This window comes from Diabrotica virgifera, chromosome 2 (genome assembly GCF_917563875.1).
Source record: "Diabrotica virgifera virgifera chromosome 2, PGI_DIABVI_V3a".
NCBI lineage: Eukaryota > Metazoa > Arthropoda > Insecta > Coleoptera > Chrysomelidae > Diabrotica > Diabrotica virgifera.
This window is the reverse complement of record NC_065444.1, coordinates 157817889-157836832: the sequence shown is the minus strand read 5'-3', so window position 1 is coordinate 157836832 and position 18944 is coordinate 157817889. Positions and strand designations below refer to the sequence as shown.

General features: G+C 32.4%; 1 protein-coding gene across 1 annotated transcript; it reads left to right on the top strand.

Annotated features, from left to right (window-relative positions):
• Positions 1-16668: 16668 nt before the first annotated feature.
• LOC114336476 (uncharacterized) lies at positions 16669-17718 on the top strand. Its single transcript, XM_050642867.1, has 3 exons — positions 16669-17174; positions 17234-17302; positions 17381-17718. The coding sequence occupies exons 1-3, from the start codon at positions 17067-17069 to the stop codon at positions 17504-17506; spliced, it is 303 nt and encodes a 100-aa protein (XP_050498824.1). The 5' UTR covers positions 16669-17066; the 3' UTR covers positions 17507-17718.
• Positions 17719-18944: the final 1226 nt, after the last annotated feature.

The following is an 18944-nucleotide window of genomic DNA, read 5'->3' as shown; positions in this document are numbered from 1 at the left end:
ACTGTTAGACGGAGAAATATAATTACAATATAATATTATTCTTACCCCAAGAGGAATGATTTGATGGATCAAAATGATTAAATTTTGGAATTACATGCCTTTTTAAGGATTAATTTTTCCCTTCCAGTTTTTGTCTTCTGGTAGGGATGAAGTATGAAGTGACACTTTCATGACAGTGCGACATAGGTGGCGGGCATGTTCCGAATTGAGACAGATACTTACGGAGTAAGAATGTATACAGGGTACGTTCAGTATGTTGATTTAAATGAAAAGAGATGTAAATAGAAGATAATAAAAAAGGATAATAAAATGATAATCAAAGACGATAATAAAGAGGGCGCCAACCGATTTTTATTAAAGGGGAAAATGGGTAAACCAAATAGAAGAAGATAATGATTAATGAATTATTAAAGGAAATAAGGTAACATAATTATTTAAAAATAAAATATCAAAGATGTGACGTTTGTAACGTTACAAACTCCTTTCAACATCAACAGAAGTAATTGGGGTGTATTTAAAATAACTTGTTAAAACCGAAAATTCTGCACCAAAATCAATTTCAAAATTTCCATTAAAAATTTCGCATTATATGTCCTCCAAAGTTTTAAAGCCGTTTAAAGACGGGATCTGATCTAAAGCATGAATATTTCAATTTCCGTTAGAAAATCGTAAATCTATGGTTAAAGGTGTAAATTCTCTTAACAATAGGGGATTTAAAAGAATCACCAGAATTATAGGTATCTGCTAAATATAATAAAAATAAATAAAATTCGGATTTCCCGGTAAACCATCCTTCATCATTTTAACATCCTACAATCATTTTATAACGGCGTACTATAAGCACTATAAGTAAATACTTGGTGTAAAGATCGGGTATTTTCTAAGAAAAAGTGAAAAGGCAGTGAATGAGCCCCCTCTCTTCAGGTAGTTCTCGAATTAATAGATACGACAGCCTGTGCGGGGAAATATTTTGTGTTGAATTAAAAAATTTAAATTTGTTTTTGGACGTAAATGTTTTAAATAAGCACAAAATATGCATGTTTCTTTAAAAATATGCAAAATTTAGTAAAGTTCTCAAATATGCGAAATATGCATGCAATATGCATTTAGCATAAAATCCGCTCCCTACTTATTATTGACAGTTATAATTTGAGGTGCTCAGAGCAACAGTGGCCTAAGCCACAAATGAGCATTTTTAGATCATTAAATCTTCGGTTTAACAACGGTCTACACAACCTACCTCTATATTTGGCTAAATGGCGCTACATAATTTGTAGCGCCATCCCATAATCATCATCACCATCATAAATGGCGTTACAGTTACAACTCTTCGTGAGTCTTTGCCGCGTTTGTCGGTCCTGTGCCACCATTTCCCATTGTCTCACTCCCATTTTCTCCAGATCTTCTTTGACTGCATCTTTCCACCTTTTTCTAGGCCGTCCTACAGACCTTCTTCCTTCTGGCCTTTCTTAGAACACATTGTTTATAAGACGATTGTCGTGTGTTAATGGAAATACGAATGCAAAGATTGAAATTTACCTCAAAACTTCGTTTTTGGGTTAGGCCACTGTTGCTTCGAGCGCCTCAATTATTAGAATATATAGTCCGTCTAGAAAGTATCCGGAAAAAAGAAAACAGAATTATAATTTTACGGTATTTATTTCTATCACTTGAAATATAAAATGCCAACAAATAATTCATCTCATTTACTTATACAACCTCCATTAAAATCTAAACACTTAACTAAACGTCCAGGTACACCCGAAACTAGGTCAAGGCCATAATTTTCGATAATGGTGTTCCAGGCCTGTAAAACTGACCGAATCCAACCTATTTTATCTCGTGACGCTGCTCGTTCCAATTCAATCTTCATCAGTCCCCATATGTTTTCAATAGGGCTAAGATCTGGAGATGCTGCTGGCCACGGAATTGTTGCCAATTCGTGTTCTTGCATCCAAGCTTGAGTATAAGCAGAAGTATGGCATCTTGCATTATCTTGCTGAAAACGCCACCCCTCTGGATATAAAACATGAGCCGTTTCAAAAAGAAAACCATTTAGGATGTCACAATATTTCGCGCTATCAACAGTACCATTAACTATACACGCTGAGATATTGCTCCCCAAACCATTATTTTAGTGGGAAATTTGGAAATTTGAACGGTAACATTTTCTCTTGATAGGACTTTTAGAGGAATTGCACCAAGCTGGAAACAATTTTCATTATATATAAAGCCATTATTAAAATTATCTTCTCGAAAACGTTGACAAAAATCAATTCTTCGTTGCCTTTGCAGAGGTGTCATTGTAGGGAATTTTTTTGGATTCCTTGATATGTAGCCTTGCTTTTTCAGTGACATGCGGACAGTTTCTGGGTACACTTTTATTCTTCGTTGATTACCAAATCTGTTGGCTAATTTTCGAAACCCTAGGCGTGGATTTTGTCGTCCTAAAGTCACAAAAGCATTTAAATTTTTTCCGCGAATCTTACGCGGTCTACCCGAAACTGGTCTATGTCTCATATCTATGCCATTTTTTATCCTCTTTATTGTCTCATACACTGCACTTTTTCCGAGTTCAGTCAATTGCACTAATTTTTTAACGTTTCGGACACCCTTTCTATACAAATATTCCACCACTTTTCTTTTTTCTACTTGCGACATTATTTCACAAATCATAAGTCTGTTTACAAACAACAATATTTGACAGATGGTGTTCTCATACGATTTTGTCCATAACCTACTATCGGCACAACCTACTTGATGCATTACTTTTGTCTTAAAATGTTACAAAAAGGAAATCTATTAAAATTAGGAAAAATATAAAATTCCGGATACTTTCTAGACGGACTATACTTTACGTACTAGAAAATACTAGGAATACTAGGAAATAAATAAAGAAGTAGGGCGTAAAGACCTATTGTACGGTCTGAGAGCTTTTAAAAATTTTTATGGCCCATTTGAGGTTTGGCAATATATTTGTACTGACTCATGAGTAATTCTCAAGTTTTCATAACAAAATAAATAATGAAATTGTACTTGCTACGAATTTTCTCCGGACTACGTTATTGGGAATGTTAGAATAGAACGCAAAGTCTGCACGCATTTTGACCCTTCGTCTGGCAATTGTTTCGACCCTTTTACTTGCAACAAATCCAATTTGAGACCAATCAAAAGCTGCCCGTCACCCGTCACGCGACAAGTCAAAAGATAACCCCGAAGTGTAATAGCGTGCGTTCAATTAACTTGAACATAACTTTTTCGTATTGTTATGGAAAACATTAAATTCCCATTGATTAAAATAGTTTAAACTCATTCGAATGGAACCTACGTTGATATTGCGAATGACACATAATATGTGAACAATTTATTAAGCTTAATGTATGTAAGCAGTATTGGGAAATACCTATTTTCAGAAATACTGGAAAACCATATTATGTTATTCAAACAAAATTACATAAAGTTGACTGTGCGTAACTTACACGATAGCATTAAACAAATTACTTCAACGAAGGATGGGGTGGGGTGTGACTGGTGTGAGGCTCATCAAAGCACGCATAATTAATATTACACTCTTTTCAAAGTAAAACATTCAGTAATTTGTTTCTAATATGGTGTTACGACAATTCCGTTAGATTTATTCCACATAGAGAAAGTATCTTGACGAAAAAGAAAAAGTATTAAATTCTGTTCATTTTTACTTAGTCTTGACTGGATTTTGTTTCCGCCAGCAACTGAATTTTTATTCTATCAGTAGGTACTAAGCATAATAGACGAGCGGCACATCCCCCAAAAACGCTTATTTCTCGAGATATTGACCACGGTGTGGTGAATGGCTAATTTGGGTCATACTTTATTTTTTTGATTATGCTGAGAACGAAAATGAGGTTAGTTTGAATTTTACATGGGAAACATTGTCAAAATCGCAATTTTACCCTAAAAATAAAAAAACGAAATTACGTTTTTCTGCGTGTAACTCGCCACAACTCCATTTTCATATATAATTTTAAATTTTCATAATGTATATTATCTCACCTTTCTGAAGACAATGGGACCTGTCTCAAGTTTTCAGTCTTATTCTAATATTATGCATTTTTTAAAGTAAAAGGTGCAGATTCTTGAATTGCAAAGTTTAATCGCAAAAGTTGAGTGACCAAATTTGAAATTCTGCTTTTTAATCACATTTATGTTAAAATATAGAGTACAAAGTAGTTTACTGAAAAGTTTTAGATTAAAATGTCGAATAGAGAAAATATGGTGCAACTATAAATATCGACTATATAAATCCCCAAAATAACGCTTATTTTTCGAGATATTGAAAACGTCTGGTGAATCGGTAATTTTTGTGTTTGGTAATGTTTCTGATGATACTAATAACGAAAATGAAGTTTATTTTGAATTTTAACCCACGAACAGTCGCGCTCTTTTGTAACGTCATCGGTCGCGCGTTAGATTTTATCTAACAATACGAATTTAAACACGAATTTACAACAAAATTTTATTTCATAGTATTTTTATTTCCTGTTTATGTTAGAAATAGTATTTCTAACAATTATTAAATCTAATTGGTTCTCACCAAGGCCATAAATTCCACAAAGAGAAGAAGATGAACAAGAAAGAAAGAAAAAAAACCTACCCATTACTACACCCCTTCTCGAGGCACTTACGAGGGAAAAGTTATGTTGCAAAATTTTTCATCAAGTTATCATGGAAAGTTATCATCAATGTTAGATTTTTGCTAACGGCGAAAAATAAAAAAAATGAAATCACGTTTTTCTTAAAATCAAATGTTGCACCATTTTTTTTATAAAACATTTTGATCTAAAACTCACAAATACTTCTCTGCACTCTATGTTTTAACATAAACGTGATTAAAAAGCTAAATTTCAAATTCTGTCACTCAACTTTTGCGATTTAACTTTGCAATTCACAAATCTGCACTTTTTACTTCCAAAAATTCATAACGTTTACCCAATAAGAAGACTGGAGTCTTGCAACTGTAGTCCTATAGTCTTATAAAAGGTAAAAATATATCCTGTAAAACTTTCAGAAAAAAATAATAAAACCGAACAGAGTTGTAGCGAGTTAAACGAAGCAAAACGTGATTTTTATTTTATTTTTAGGGTAAATTGAGATTTTGACAATGGTCCCCCACTTTAAATTAAAAATAAACTTCATTTTCGTTTTCAGCACCATTAAAAACATAAAGTAAGACCAAAATTAGTAATTCACCGCCCATGATCAGTATCTCGAAAATAAGCGTTATTTTGGGGATATAACGTCACACATACACAAGGCCTGTTTTGTTGTTCCACATTTTTTCACAGTTTAATCTGCTAGATTTGAGAACTCCTGCCAGATTTAATAACCCAGTCAAAGCGTTGATTTCTATTAAATCTGTATTTTTGGCATCTCTTTCACGTTCATAGTGTTCCCGGTTCACTTGAATGTGTTTATTTGTGTACTCGACAACTCTATTCAACATGGCAACAGAAAAAAATAGTTCAAAATTTCTAACTCCATTTTCAAATCCTTTAGTGACATTTTTACACCAGTCAAATATTTTATTAAGTTCTATGCTCTAGTTCTGCCGTGCCTGGGTATAGGATGTTTGGCCCATAGTGTGTTGTGTTTGCAAAAATTGTAGGACTAGGAATTTCAGGCATATCATTTTCTTCTAAATCAGAAATTTTCTGCTCCCGATCATCAAAAATGTCGACTTCAAATTCATTAACTTCATTTAAATCTTCTTCGTCATCATCGAAATCAATTGGTTCCTGAATATTATCTTCAGCCAAGACTTCCAACATCAGCTTTTCTAAATATCCTTGTTCCTCTTTCCAAAAATACATAGTACTTTTTTACAGACTATTTCTAAATAAAAATACTACTTTACAAAATATTATAAAACCCGAATATAAAAGAAATCTTCACCACACAAGATTGGTACACAAATGCTCGTGCGCGGACTGTCAGTCCACGTAAACGAATACAGGCCGAATCAACGAACATGTCGAGAGCAAACTAATGCAAAACAGACTACTAGCACGCAGTTAGTCGTTCGACTGCGCATTAGGGAGTTACGGTCAAATTTTTAAAAGTGCGGAGTAAGAGTAAGCGCGTTAGCTCTGGTAGATTAAAAGTTGCACCATTTTTTTCTATGAAACATTTTGATCTAAAACTTGCCAGAAAACTTTTTTGTACTCTATATTTTAACATTAACGTGATTAAAAAGCTAAATTTTAAATTTCGTCACTCAACTTTTTTGCGACTAAACTTTGCAATTCAGGAATCTGCACCTTTTACTTTAAACAATTCATAACTTTTATTGGAATACGACTGAAAGCTTGAAATAGGTCCCATTTTCTTCAGAAAAGTAAGAAATGTATACTATAAAAATTTCAGAAAAAAATATTAAAATGGAGTTGTCGCGAGTTAAACGCAAAGAACTTGATTTCATTTTTTTATTTTTAGAGTAAAATTGCGATTTTGACAAAGTTGCCCCACATAAAATTCAAAATAAACTTTATTTTTGTTTTTAGCACCATAAAAAAAAAGTATGACCAAAATTAGCCATTCACTACACCATTGTCAGTACCTAGTAATTTTGGGGGTGCGTGCTATTCTGCTTGGTATCTCTTCATATTTGCTTTCGCCATTTTCTTCAATTCCAAAAACACTCTCGTCGATATCCACTTCCAGTTTTAAGTCCTGCACATCGTTGTTTTTAAACCATTTGTTCATGCAGTCAAAATATAAGTTGTACGTATTTTCCTTTGCCTCATTTTGGGGCAGTAGTTTTTTAAAGTGCTGCACCAAGTTTTGCCAGAACTTACTTAATTAGCCTATAGAGTATTTTCCTTAGCATTGTAAAGTGATTGAATAATTAATCATCCATCCCTGGCAGTACATTAGTACATTTTCTTCCGGTAAACCAGTGCCTATTATTTTCATAAAACTTTATTTTTCATCATTGCTGACCGATTGATTCAAAGACGAATCAATTACTTTGCCCTCAGAGTCCATTTTCATTCCTTTTGTAGGTTGGCCACTCATTCACTTTGTAGCCATTTCGAAGGCTCCATGCATTTGTTCATAGTAAGGCCATGTGGTAGAGCATTTTAGAAAAGAAGTGGAAATGGAATATGAGGGCAAAGTAGTTAATTCGACTTGTAAACTATGTTACAAACAAAAATAGTTAAAAAGAATAATAATTTCTAAAATAATTTCAATCAAATTGAGAAGTCCCAGATGTAAACAAAAAATCTGAAATCTCTCGTGGAACCAATTTCTGGCTACACCCTCAATCTCTGACTTTTACAATTTATAAGGCAAGAAGACGACGAATAAAGGAGATGAAAGGGACTCTACAATATGGAGTCACATTCCGTCTATTCGACTAGGAAAAATTCCAACGAAAGTTGGTTCCTTGTACCCAAAATATGAGTAAAATGAAACATAAAAAACAGCTTATGTTTAATTCAGGTACAGAGATGATCCATCCTCCCCATTGGAACCTTAATGCACTATAAGCCTTGTACTTGGAACCTTATGAAATTATAACATAAACAGTTTACAGATAATTTTAAATTTTACAAAATATTGTTAGCGCAATTGGTGAAATTAAGCAATAAATTTTAAAATAAAGTGAATACTTATTCTTAAATTGAAAATCATTACAAAAAAAACAAGAAAAAATATTTTTCTAAACTAAGCTTAAAACTTGAAATTAACATAAAAAATACTTAGATATACATTATGGAAAAATATACCTAATTAAATTTATCTTTTTTTTTATTGCATACATCACGAATCAACTAACTGTTTACTTTATTTTTGACGTAAAATGTCGCTTGAAACTTTATGGACCGAACCTGAAAATACTTTAAGTACTTGAAACCATATTTCATTATTGATTACACCGCCATCTAGAAACAATTGAACGTATTTCAAATATAATTCAATGCAGAATTCTTTATTAAATATATACAGGGTGTCCAGAAACTCTACCGACAAACGAAGACAGGAGATTCTTCAGATAATTTTAAGATAATTTAACCCAATTCACTTAGTCCGAAAATGCTTCCTAAGGGAGCTAGAGCTCTTTGAAGATGGCGTCTTGTAATTAGTTTTTCTTAAATACCTCCAAAACGCTTCTATTTAGAAAAACAAAAATTGGTACGCGTATTTATCTTCAAGATATAAATCTTATCCATCCATTGCAAATTTCTAGTACCGATCATAGGCGTCCGTTTTGGGTAGGCCAACTTTTATGCATTTCTGACACTGGATTATTAAATTGTGAAGTATCCTAGTACTAAAAGGTACTCTTATTTTAAATCGTTAGGACACACCGTTTTCTAGAAAAATGGATTTGAAAATTTTTCGCTTTTTGAATTAAAAAAAAAAAATTTCAAAAAAAAACTGTTTAGAAAGACGAAAACTGGTACATTTATTTATATTCCAGAGATAAATCGATTTCATTAATTGCGAATTTCTAGTACTGATCATAGGCGTCCGTTTTGGGTAGGTCAACAGTTATTTTATGGCATAACTTTTTTGTCTTGAATTTTTGAGCATTTTTGACACTAGATTATTAAATTATGAGGTATTCAAGTACTAAAAGTTACTCTTATTTTATGTTGGTAAAATAGTTCGTTTTTTGTTGAAAAGTTCTTTCAATTTTTTTCAAATTCCAAAAACGAAAAATTTTCAAATCGATTTTTCTAGAAAACGGTGTGTCCTATCGACTTAGAGCGAGAGTACCTTTTAGTACTAGAATACCTCACAATTTAATAATCCGGTGTCAAAAATGCATAAAAGTTAGGGACAACAAAGTTATGCGATAAAATACCCGTTGCTCTACCCAAAACGGACGCCTATGACCGGTACTAGAAATTTGCAATGGATGGAATCCATTCATCTCTGAAAAGTAAATATGCATACCAATTTTCGTTTTTCTAAATAGAAGCGTTCTGGAGGTATTTAAGAAAAACTAATTTCATGACGCCATCTTCAAAGAGCTTTAGCTCCCTTAAGAAGCATTTTCGGACTAGATAAATTGGGTTAAATTGTCTTAAAATTAGCTGAGGAATCTCCTGTCTTCGTTTGTCGGTAGAGTTTCTGGACACCCTGTATAATCTTTTACAAAAACCGATTTTGTACAAAATGTCGTTGGAACCCAATAGTTCTCAACCCTCGAATTATCTAATAACCAGGACTAATGTAATTGGTCAATATAATTAAAAGTGCTAAGAATGTTGCTGAGCTATGAAACCAGGTGTCGCTCTTCCGAACTTGCACGGTCCCAATACACTGTAGCGCAGTGTATAGTGCCAATATAGTGATGAGCGCGCTAACAACCGGCAGAATAACGCAAAAGATGGAAAATATAATACATTGCGAAGTAAAGAGAGACGAAACTAGTAGAGGTGAAAATTATCGGTATAAACGTATAAATTAACATTACATTACATAGTTTCCCACCTTTAGACGTCTGTGACGGGAGTATTTTATAAAATTCTCTTGTCACAGTCACACTTGTCATATTCCTTCGATACGTATATATACGAAATTATACAATGAGTGTAACAAAAATACAGGTCATAAATTAAATCACATATTCTGGGACCAAAAATAGTTCGAATGAACCTAACTTACCTTAGTACAAATATGCACATAAAAAAAGTTACAACCCTTTGAACTTACAAAATGAAAATCGATTTTTTCGAATATATCGAAAACTATTAGATATTTTTTATTGAAAATGGACATTTTGCATTCTTATGGTAGGAATATCTTAAAGAAAAATTAAAGTGAAATTTGTGCACCCCATAAAAATTTTATGGGGGCCTTGTTCCCTTAAACCCCCCCAAACTTTTGTGTACGTCCCAATTAAGTTACTATTGTGGTACCATTAGTTAAATTCAATATTTTTAAAACTTTTTGCCTCCTAGTATTTTTTCGATAAGGTAGTTTTTATCGAGTTGGGGCTTTTTTTTTAATATGCCTACATAAAAATTTTATGAGGGTTTTTTCCCTTTAAACCCCCCAAATGTTTGTGTACGTTCCAATTAAACTATAACTGCAAAAGCATTAGTTAAAAACAGTGTTTTTAAAACTTTTTTGCCTCTTTGTATTTTTTCGATAAGGCACCTTTTATCGAGATGTGGCTTCTTTTTTTATATGGTTCAAAAAATACCTAAAAGTGTAAATCATAAATAACTATTTCATATTATTACTAAGTCTCCATGAACGTACTTAACCATATACAAATAATTTGTAATCCACCATAATTATTGTGGTGAATTTGACAAAAATTCAAAATATCTCGATAAAAATTGACTTTTCGAAAAAGTACTAGGAGTCGAAAAAATTTTAAAAACATTGTGTTTAACTAATGGTCCTACAATCATAATTTAATTGGAACGTACACAAAAGTTTTGGGGGTTTAAAGGAACAAAACCCCCATAAAGTTTTTATGGGGTGTCCAAATGTGACTATAATTTTTTCTTTAGATGCTACTGCCATAAGAATGCCACATGTCCATTTTCAATTAAAAATCTGTAATAGTTTTCGATATATTGGAAAACATCGATTTTCATTTTGTAACTTCAAAGGGCTGTAACTTTTTTTATGTGCTGCACTAAGGTAAGTTAGGTTCAATCGAACTATTTTTGGTCCCAGAATATGTGATTAAATTTATGACCTCTATTTTTGTTACACCCTGTATTTCTTATCCTTAAATAAAGAAAATAATAAGAAGTTCTGTTTGCACTTATATCTTTTGAATTAAAGATTTTCGTAATAGCTTAGAATAACCAAAAAACTAATTAAACTAGAAAATTGCAGAACCTAGACGCTCAAACGGGTTCACAAAGTTGATATTTAAAAGAGCATCCAGCAAAGAGACAAACAACATTAACCTTATCAGAAAACTGCTACCCGTACTGTAAATTGGAATAATGGCCGCAAAATTCATTTTCGTCTGAAAAGAGATGAAGTTAATTAAAGTTTTCGAAGATCTGTCTGATAACAAAATGTTAGAAACTGTGGCTTTCATTTCGTTTAGGATCCTACATTAAATATATCGATTTGCAATAAATTATTTGGTGCTAAATTATTTTTTTAATAGGAAAAAATGTACAGACACGTTAAAAGTCTTTTGAGTGATAAAATAGCATATAGTTTCAAAAACAAATCTGTATTTTTATAGTTATACCGCCGTTTCTATACACAGTTTAATATACATTTTAAAAATTTGCAAATAAAACAAATAAACTTATATGACAGTATAATCATTTAAACATATAGATGGCGCTATAATCACAGAAAAGCGTAGAGATCCGAAGTTTGTAAACTAAGTTTTATGGTACTGAATAAATTTTTTGTACAATCAGGATCTGCAATAAGAAATGGGGATTCCTATTAAAGATTTCACACTTGCCGGCCATGTCTCATTTTTGAAAGATTTCTGAAAAATATTATATTATATTTCCATAATTTTTCTATGGTGCAGGGTGTAAGGATAAATCGTTTTTTTTTTCGATACGGCGCTAACAACTATCAACAATTCGAATAATTGAATGCAATAAAAGTTATTTATTTTTGCATACGGAATCCAAATCTGTAATCAAAGAATGGGGTTCCAATTGCAATATTTGACAGTTGCTTCCACCCACGACCAACAAGTGGAACGGGAAATCGTGTTTGGTGGCATTCGATCGATTTTTGAAAAACAGTGGACACATGTTTTTCAGTTTTTCGATCCGATGGCCATTTCTCAAATTATTCGACCGTCTCCCCTCTTTTCACACACTCTATATATTATACATTTTACAGTAGATGACTTTAAAACGATGTTGTCAATATTTTTTGAGTTGCGTTCCTGGATCGATTTTAGTAGAAGACAGTTCATTCGATTATACATTTAAATGAAAACAAATTTAACAAATGAATATACGCTAGAAAAAATTATGGCACGTGATTTGTTTTTAAAAAGAGAACAATATTCAATGAATAGGAAAACCAGGTAAAAACTCCCTTGATAATATCCCGACAGTAAATATTTGGTCTTACATTTAGTTTACTCTCAATATTACTATTAAAATCAAATTTTATATTATGATATTTATGTCGATTTTATTTCGATTATGTAATCGAATGAACTCTCTTCCAATAAAGTTGTCCCACGAACGCTATTTAAAAATATTGACAATACCTATCACATTACAATCATATACTTTAAAAGATATATGACTATTGCCAATATGAGAGAATCACATAAAATTAAATTAATAGAAGAATTTTGTTACCAAGTAACAAAAACAAAATATGTTTTATTTATTATTATTAATGTTTCGTATTTTGAGAACGATTTTCGAAGTGGAGGTCGAAACCTCCAATATACTTGTTTTAAAGTAAAATTGTGGCTTATTAAAAAAATAGTAAATAAAGCCGATGTAGTTCTAATCCAGGAAATTTTTGGCACTAATGAAGAACAACTAATAAAAAGAGAAAAATATATATGGTTATACCCTCATAGGCGTCACTTATCACCACATCCATGGCAGTGATACTTAGAAGTAAAATTGAGTTATAGCCCTGGTAGGTACTTGATAAATAGGTAAGAGAAAATAAAACAAATCTTTACTGAACGAAGTGCCAGTTTGTTCTGTCTTAAATTTTGTTCTTCAAACGAGTGTACAAGTGTCATACACGTGCTGCCCACTCAGCACTAGTGCTCAAAACTAAGACACTTCAGCTTTTGACTTCACGTTTACAAAACAATAATTTTAATGAAACTACTTGATATTACATAATTATACATATCTATAATAATAATAAATACATTATTTTCAGATAAAACTATCCACCTTAAATAACTTTCTAACCACTGATTTTTAGAAAAAAACGCAAAAACACGTTAAATAATGCTTGAAGAGGGAGACACTATGCCATATTTAAGATTGCCAGGAAAGGCATCCTCTCACCCCCCGCATCATCCCTTATTTTTTTTTAAATTACTTCCATCTTTTTTTATTTGATATTTGGATTCTCTTCTTTGTACTGATTTCAAAAATGTATAACACTTGCTGCTTAAAGTGATCAGTTCATGAGAAAAATAAATACAAAAGCAAGAAAACTAGATTGAATAAACATTATGTTTTTAAAAATTTTATAACATTTATAGAATGAACTAGAAATGTTAACTTTAAAGGTTTGTAGTTATGTAATAAAATTGTTAAAAAAATATTTTTTTCAATCTAGTTTTCTTGTTTTTGTATTTATTTTTCTCATATACCAATCATATTAAGCATCATGTGTTATACATTTTTTAAATCAGTACAAAGAGGAGGACACTAATATAAAATAAAAAAATGTTGAAGTAATAAAAAAAAATTAAGGGATGATACAGGGGGTGAGAAAGTGCCTTTCCAGGCAAGCTAAAACATGGAATAATATATACCTTTCAAATTTTATTTGACGTTTTTTTGTGTTTTTTCTAAAAATCAGTGGTTCAAAAGTTATTTAAGGTGGATAATTTTATCTGAAAAGCACTGTATATAAATATAAATATATAAATAAATCTTGATCCAGTTAAAATATTAAATAATATTTGATATTATTTCATATCTATTTGTATTTTAAATGTTAATTATATTATACAAATGACCTTTTCACTACCTTTCAATAACTACAACTAATAGCGGTATTTTGGAACAAATTTATTTTTCGGTTTTGAGATATTTAATAATAATATATAGTAATAAGTTTTGCATTTCCAAAAATTATGCCCATTTTGATAGGTAGAAAAGACTATCGAGGCTCAGAAATATCCGACAATGGACAGAGCTAAATTTTAAACAGATAATAAGAATAGCTGACGACTAGTGATGTGAGTTGTAAAATTACATAACTTACGTTACATAAATTACACGTAACTTACGGTAATATTACATGATACCCGTAACTTAATGTAATTTATGTAATTTTTGGAATTTACGTAATTTATGAAATTTAACGTAACTTATGATAAATTTACATAAATTACCGTAATTTATGTAATTACTGGTAAAATTACATATATTATGGCAACTTATGCGCGCGCAATTGTCGTAAGTGCGGTGCGCCGGTGCCGGCGCGCGCGAACCAGTGGGTGCTATTACGCTCGTCGCTCGTTAGTCGTTCCTTAGTCTGAGTCAGGCAGGTTATGTTTACATTTCTGTTATTGTATGTGTAATGTGTATGTATAAGTTAGTTTTCGACTGTTCTTTCTCTATTCATTCACGCAGCGTTGGTTACTTTACATTTATTTATAAGGAAGCACAGAAACTATAAGGTAAGAAATATATTATTTCTACAAACAGCAAAACACGTGCCGGTGATGTCCATAGCAACCTTAGATTGGGAAACACAGGGGCGGGCCTATCGCATATCGACTGTACGTTAAATCTAACGCGCGTCATTTTATATGTGGCTACAGTACTTAATTCTGAATTCGGTTTACCAAGTTTTATTCGATTTTTTAGATTAGTTTACTGTACAATAACTATAAGAATGATAGGAGCAACGGGGTACTTGTGCATGTAGCATGTGTAATTGAATTACACTGACATAACTTACTAAATAAAAAATTTTGATAACGTTGAGGGCAAAATAATGTAGTTGTCCGATCCAGTATTCTGCTTATTCGAATTTCATTAAATTGTTACACAGATTCAATTTTAATCTTTCTTCTATTTAAGGATGCCTAACAATTTTTTATGCCCTCGTGCCCATCAAATACTTTGAAAAATAATGTTTTTTCCCTTCTTAATGTTTAAGTCTACCTGAATATTTTTTTTAGGTCATAAAACATGGTGAAACGTAAGACAGATATCTGGCTTTATTTTGAAGTGTTACCTGCGGGTTCTTCTAATCAAAAGACCATAAATGTGAGGTGTAAATTTTGCAAGAGTGTACATGCAAAAAATGCTACAAGAATGAAATCTCATCTTCAACAATGCACTTATGTGCCGCATATGATAAAACTTAAATTCAATATTTTAACTCCAAAGTCAAAGGGGAATCACTCTAAATTTCCATTTGAAACATCCATGAAAAAGATCACATCGGCAAAATTGGATAACGATAACACTGATGCTGCTTGTACATCATCAACGGTTTCCACAGCATCAACATCTGCTTCTGATAACATTCATGTGGAAACACCTGTTTGCACAAAAATCAACAGAATACAATCATTTTGTGATCGAATGACACACGAACAAAATAACGAATTGAATATTTTGCTTGCTAGAGCTATTTACACCAGTTCAGCACCACATTCAATTACCGAGAATGAAGATTGGAAATTGTTTTTTAAAAAAATTAGACCTTCATACACCTTACCATCGAGATATATGTTATCAAATCGTCTCCTGACCGAAGAGTACGAGCGAGTTGAAGTTCAAGTTAATGATAAAATTAAGCAAGCTGACAATTTATCATTGCAATGCGATGGTTGGTCCAACTTGCGAAATGAAAGTGTAATTAATTTCATTGTTACAACACCCGAACCGTTATTTGTCAAATCAGTACTAACAAAAGCAGAGAAGCATACCGCAGAATATATAACAAAATTAATGGTTGAAGTTCTGGAGGAGTATGGACCTAAAAAATTTTTCGCTATTGTGACTGATAACGCAAAGAATATGAGGAAGGCTGTGAGACAATGTGAAGAGATGTATCCCCATCTTGTATCATACGGCTGTTTAGCGCACACATTACATTTATTGTGCAGCGATATTTTGAAATTATCTTCAATAGAGACACATTTGTCACATATTATACATATCGTTAAAACTATTAACCAGTGTCAAGTACTGAGAGCTCAATTCACAGAAATAAGAAATGAGATGAAGTGTGGAGTGTCTCTTAGCCTACCTGTAAAAACAAGATGGGGTTCACATGTAAAATGTCTTCAAGATCTGACTAAATGCAAGTCCGTCCTACAACGTCTAGCAATATCTCCAGATAAAACAATTCAAGATAGAATACGCAGCGCAAAAGCAAATTTACTTGATGAAGGATTCTGGATAAATTCTAGCGCTCTTGTTGAATTGCTTAAGCCAATTACTGAAGCAATAACACGTCTTGAAGGAGATTCTTCGTCAATTCATTTGGTTTGTGAAACTTTCGCGAAAATCGGTAGTAACATATCTACTCATTTAGAATGCGTGAAACTAACGGATTGCGAAAAAACAGAAGCGATGGATAAATTTATATCAAGGAAGGAATACGCCCTTCAACCGATCCATTTTGCCGCAGACTTACTAAACCCTCGGTCTGTTGGTGCAAATTTATCATCAGCCGAAAGGATTGAAGCGATGAAATACATTACTACTATGTCAACCACGACCACGATAGAGATTGGTGATGAAGGAGTGTCAAAGATTACTGAGGATTTAGGAAACTATTTAGCTAAAACAGACTTTTTTGGCGAAACATTTTTATGGAACATACTCGATAATGTCTCTTTGGTTACATGGTGGAAAGGATTTTGTGGACATTCATGCCTCTCCAAAGTTGCAGTCAGGATATTGACAATGCCGTGCACTTCTGCGGCAACAGAGAGAAGCTTTAGCTCCCAGAGCAGCATTCATACGAAGAGAAGAAATCGCCTAACAACTCAAAGGGCAGCAAATTTAAATTATATACAATATAATTCAAAATTGCTGAAACGTTCACGACAACATCACATACAAAGTCAATATCCTATAGAAGAGACTGTACAGAACAACGTTTCGATAGAAGGTAGAAACTTACAGAAGGAGATAGAAGTAATTGAAAACCATATTTCCGAAGAGGAAGAATTAGACGAGGTAATTTTAAATTTAGGCATTTTTTAGATATGTGATATGTGCATGTGATATATGCAGTTTGCTTCTTTTCCGATTTTCCAATGCATTCCACCGTTTTCGAATAAAAAATTATAAATCTTATGTTTTCAGACAATATCATCATGGCATTCAAATACAACAGGAAATGGAAATTCCGACGATGATTTTAATTTTGCTGACTTTGCAATGACCGATGATGAAATTGATCAAAGAATGGAAACTAGGGAACAGAGACCAGCACGCATTTTGAGACAAAGCAAAGTGAACATTTTAGAAAACGTCTTAATGAAATCGGTAAATTAGTGTAAACACATACATATTTATTGTTTATATTCCAAAATTATCAATTTCAGGGTAAAGGCACAGAACAACCCCAAAAAAAAACGGAAGTCGAGAAGGATACTTCAGATGCCGAAAACAAGGTAGTTAGATCTGTATATATTATATTATAAACCCATTATTTTTACTCTCTATGTTTACACTTTCCTATTTAATTTCAGGATGCAGTTCTGGATTTGCCGGAGATAAAAAAAATTACACAAGGCTCATTGGAAGAGCAAACAATTGAAACTTCGACGTTTTATAACAAGAAGGTCTCCAGTTGTCTGCGAAAAAGGAAGTTGTGATTTATAAAAGCCGCTTAAAACAAAACTAAAGAACCTATGTTTTCATTTCTTTATTATTTGTATGTATTTCTTATCCACTTTTCTTTATTTCATAAGTATGTAGTTACTTTGTGTTTATTATATTCAATATGAATGCAAACAATTGATTTTTTAATACAATGAACATAAATTACATAAGTTACATAAATTACATCTGGTTTGTAATTTTTGGGTAATTTTACACGTGTAACTTACAATTTCTGAAATTACACGTAATTTCACATCGCTACTGACGACAAAGAAGAGTTTGCAATTGTAGTAGCCAACCTCCATTGAGGTGACGGCACTTTGAGAAGAAGAAGATAGGTAGTTGATTTTGTCGTGAATTAATTAACGGATTCCCTATTTTTATATTATTTTAAATTTTTCTTGGTATCTACTCTGTTTGGTAAATGTTTACTCAAATATATTTTTGGGCTTATACCGACTGGAAGATAGGAATAGTTTTTCTTATGTTAAGTTTGAGACACTCGGTAGAGAAGAAAAGGTACAAGGGTAGGTATACATTAAAATAAATCGTTTTATAGTCTCATGCTTTGTAAATATTTTATTTTTAAAATTTTCCTGAGATCTTTAAAAACATAGAAAATAGATGGTTATATTCTTTACCATGCATTTTAACTGAAACAACAACTAACAGCTTCAAATCGCCTAGATGGATGCTGAATATTAAAGCGTGTATTTGATTTTAGTTTACGAAGTTTCTGATATCGTTAACTATAGTTTCTGTATCATGCCGGGGAGTCGGAATGGGCCAAAAAAGTCTTAAATACTTTAAGACAATTATTGTCTACCAACAATATCCCAAAACTGTTCAATAGGATTCATGTCGGTACTGTGAGAGGGCCAATTCAGTTTTTGAATATTTACCTCACTGAAATATATTAGTAAGGGCATGCAAGACGTGAGGCTATGTGAGCCAGAGCCTCAGTTAAACAGTTTCGTCTCTTATCGCACAGCTGATCGACGAGGTTAAAGTTGATTTCATGTAATCAAACGAACTATCTTCAAATAAAATAGTTCCAGGAACGCAACTCAAAAATATTGAAAATATCATTTTAAAGTCACCTATTTTAAATCTAATATATGTCTGAGTTGTCATTATGAATGGCATAACCCAGACATCCAAAGTGAAAGTTATCCTCCAACACCAAATTGTTCTATATGGTCCACATACTGTTCAGAAAAAAGTCACACCATTTTGAGCGTCGGGTTTGGGGGGGGGGGGGTGGAGGAGGGGGAGAAATCGGTAAATTCGTAGTTTTTTAGGTTTTTCGTCAATATTTCTAAAACTGTGCAGTTCAGCATAAACAACTTAAATTTGCAATAAAAAAGGTCCCATGCATAATCCCTCTGAAATGAACGGTTTAAAAGTTACGGAGGTAGTATAGTATAATTG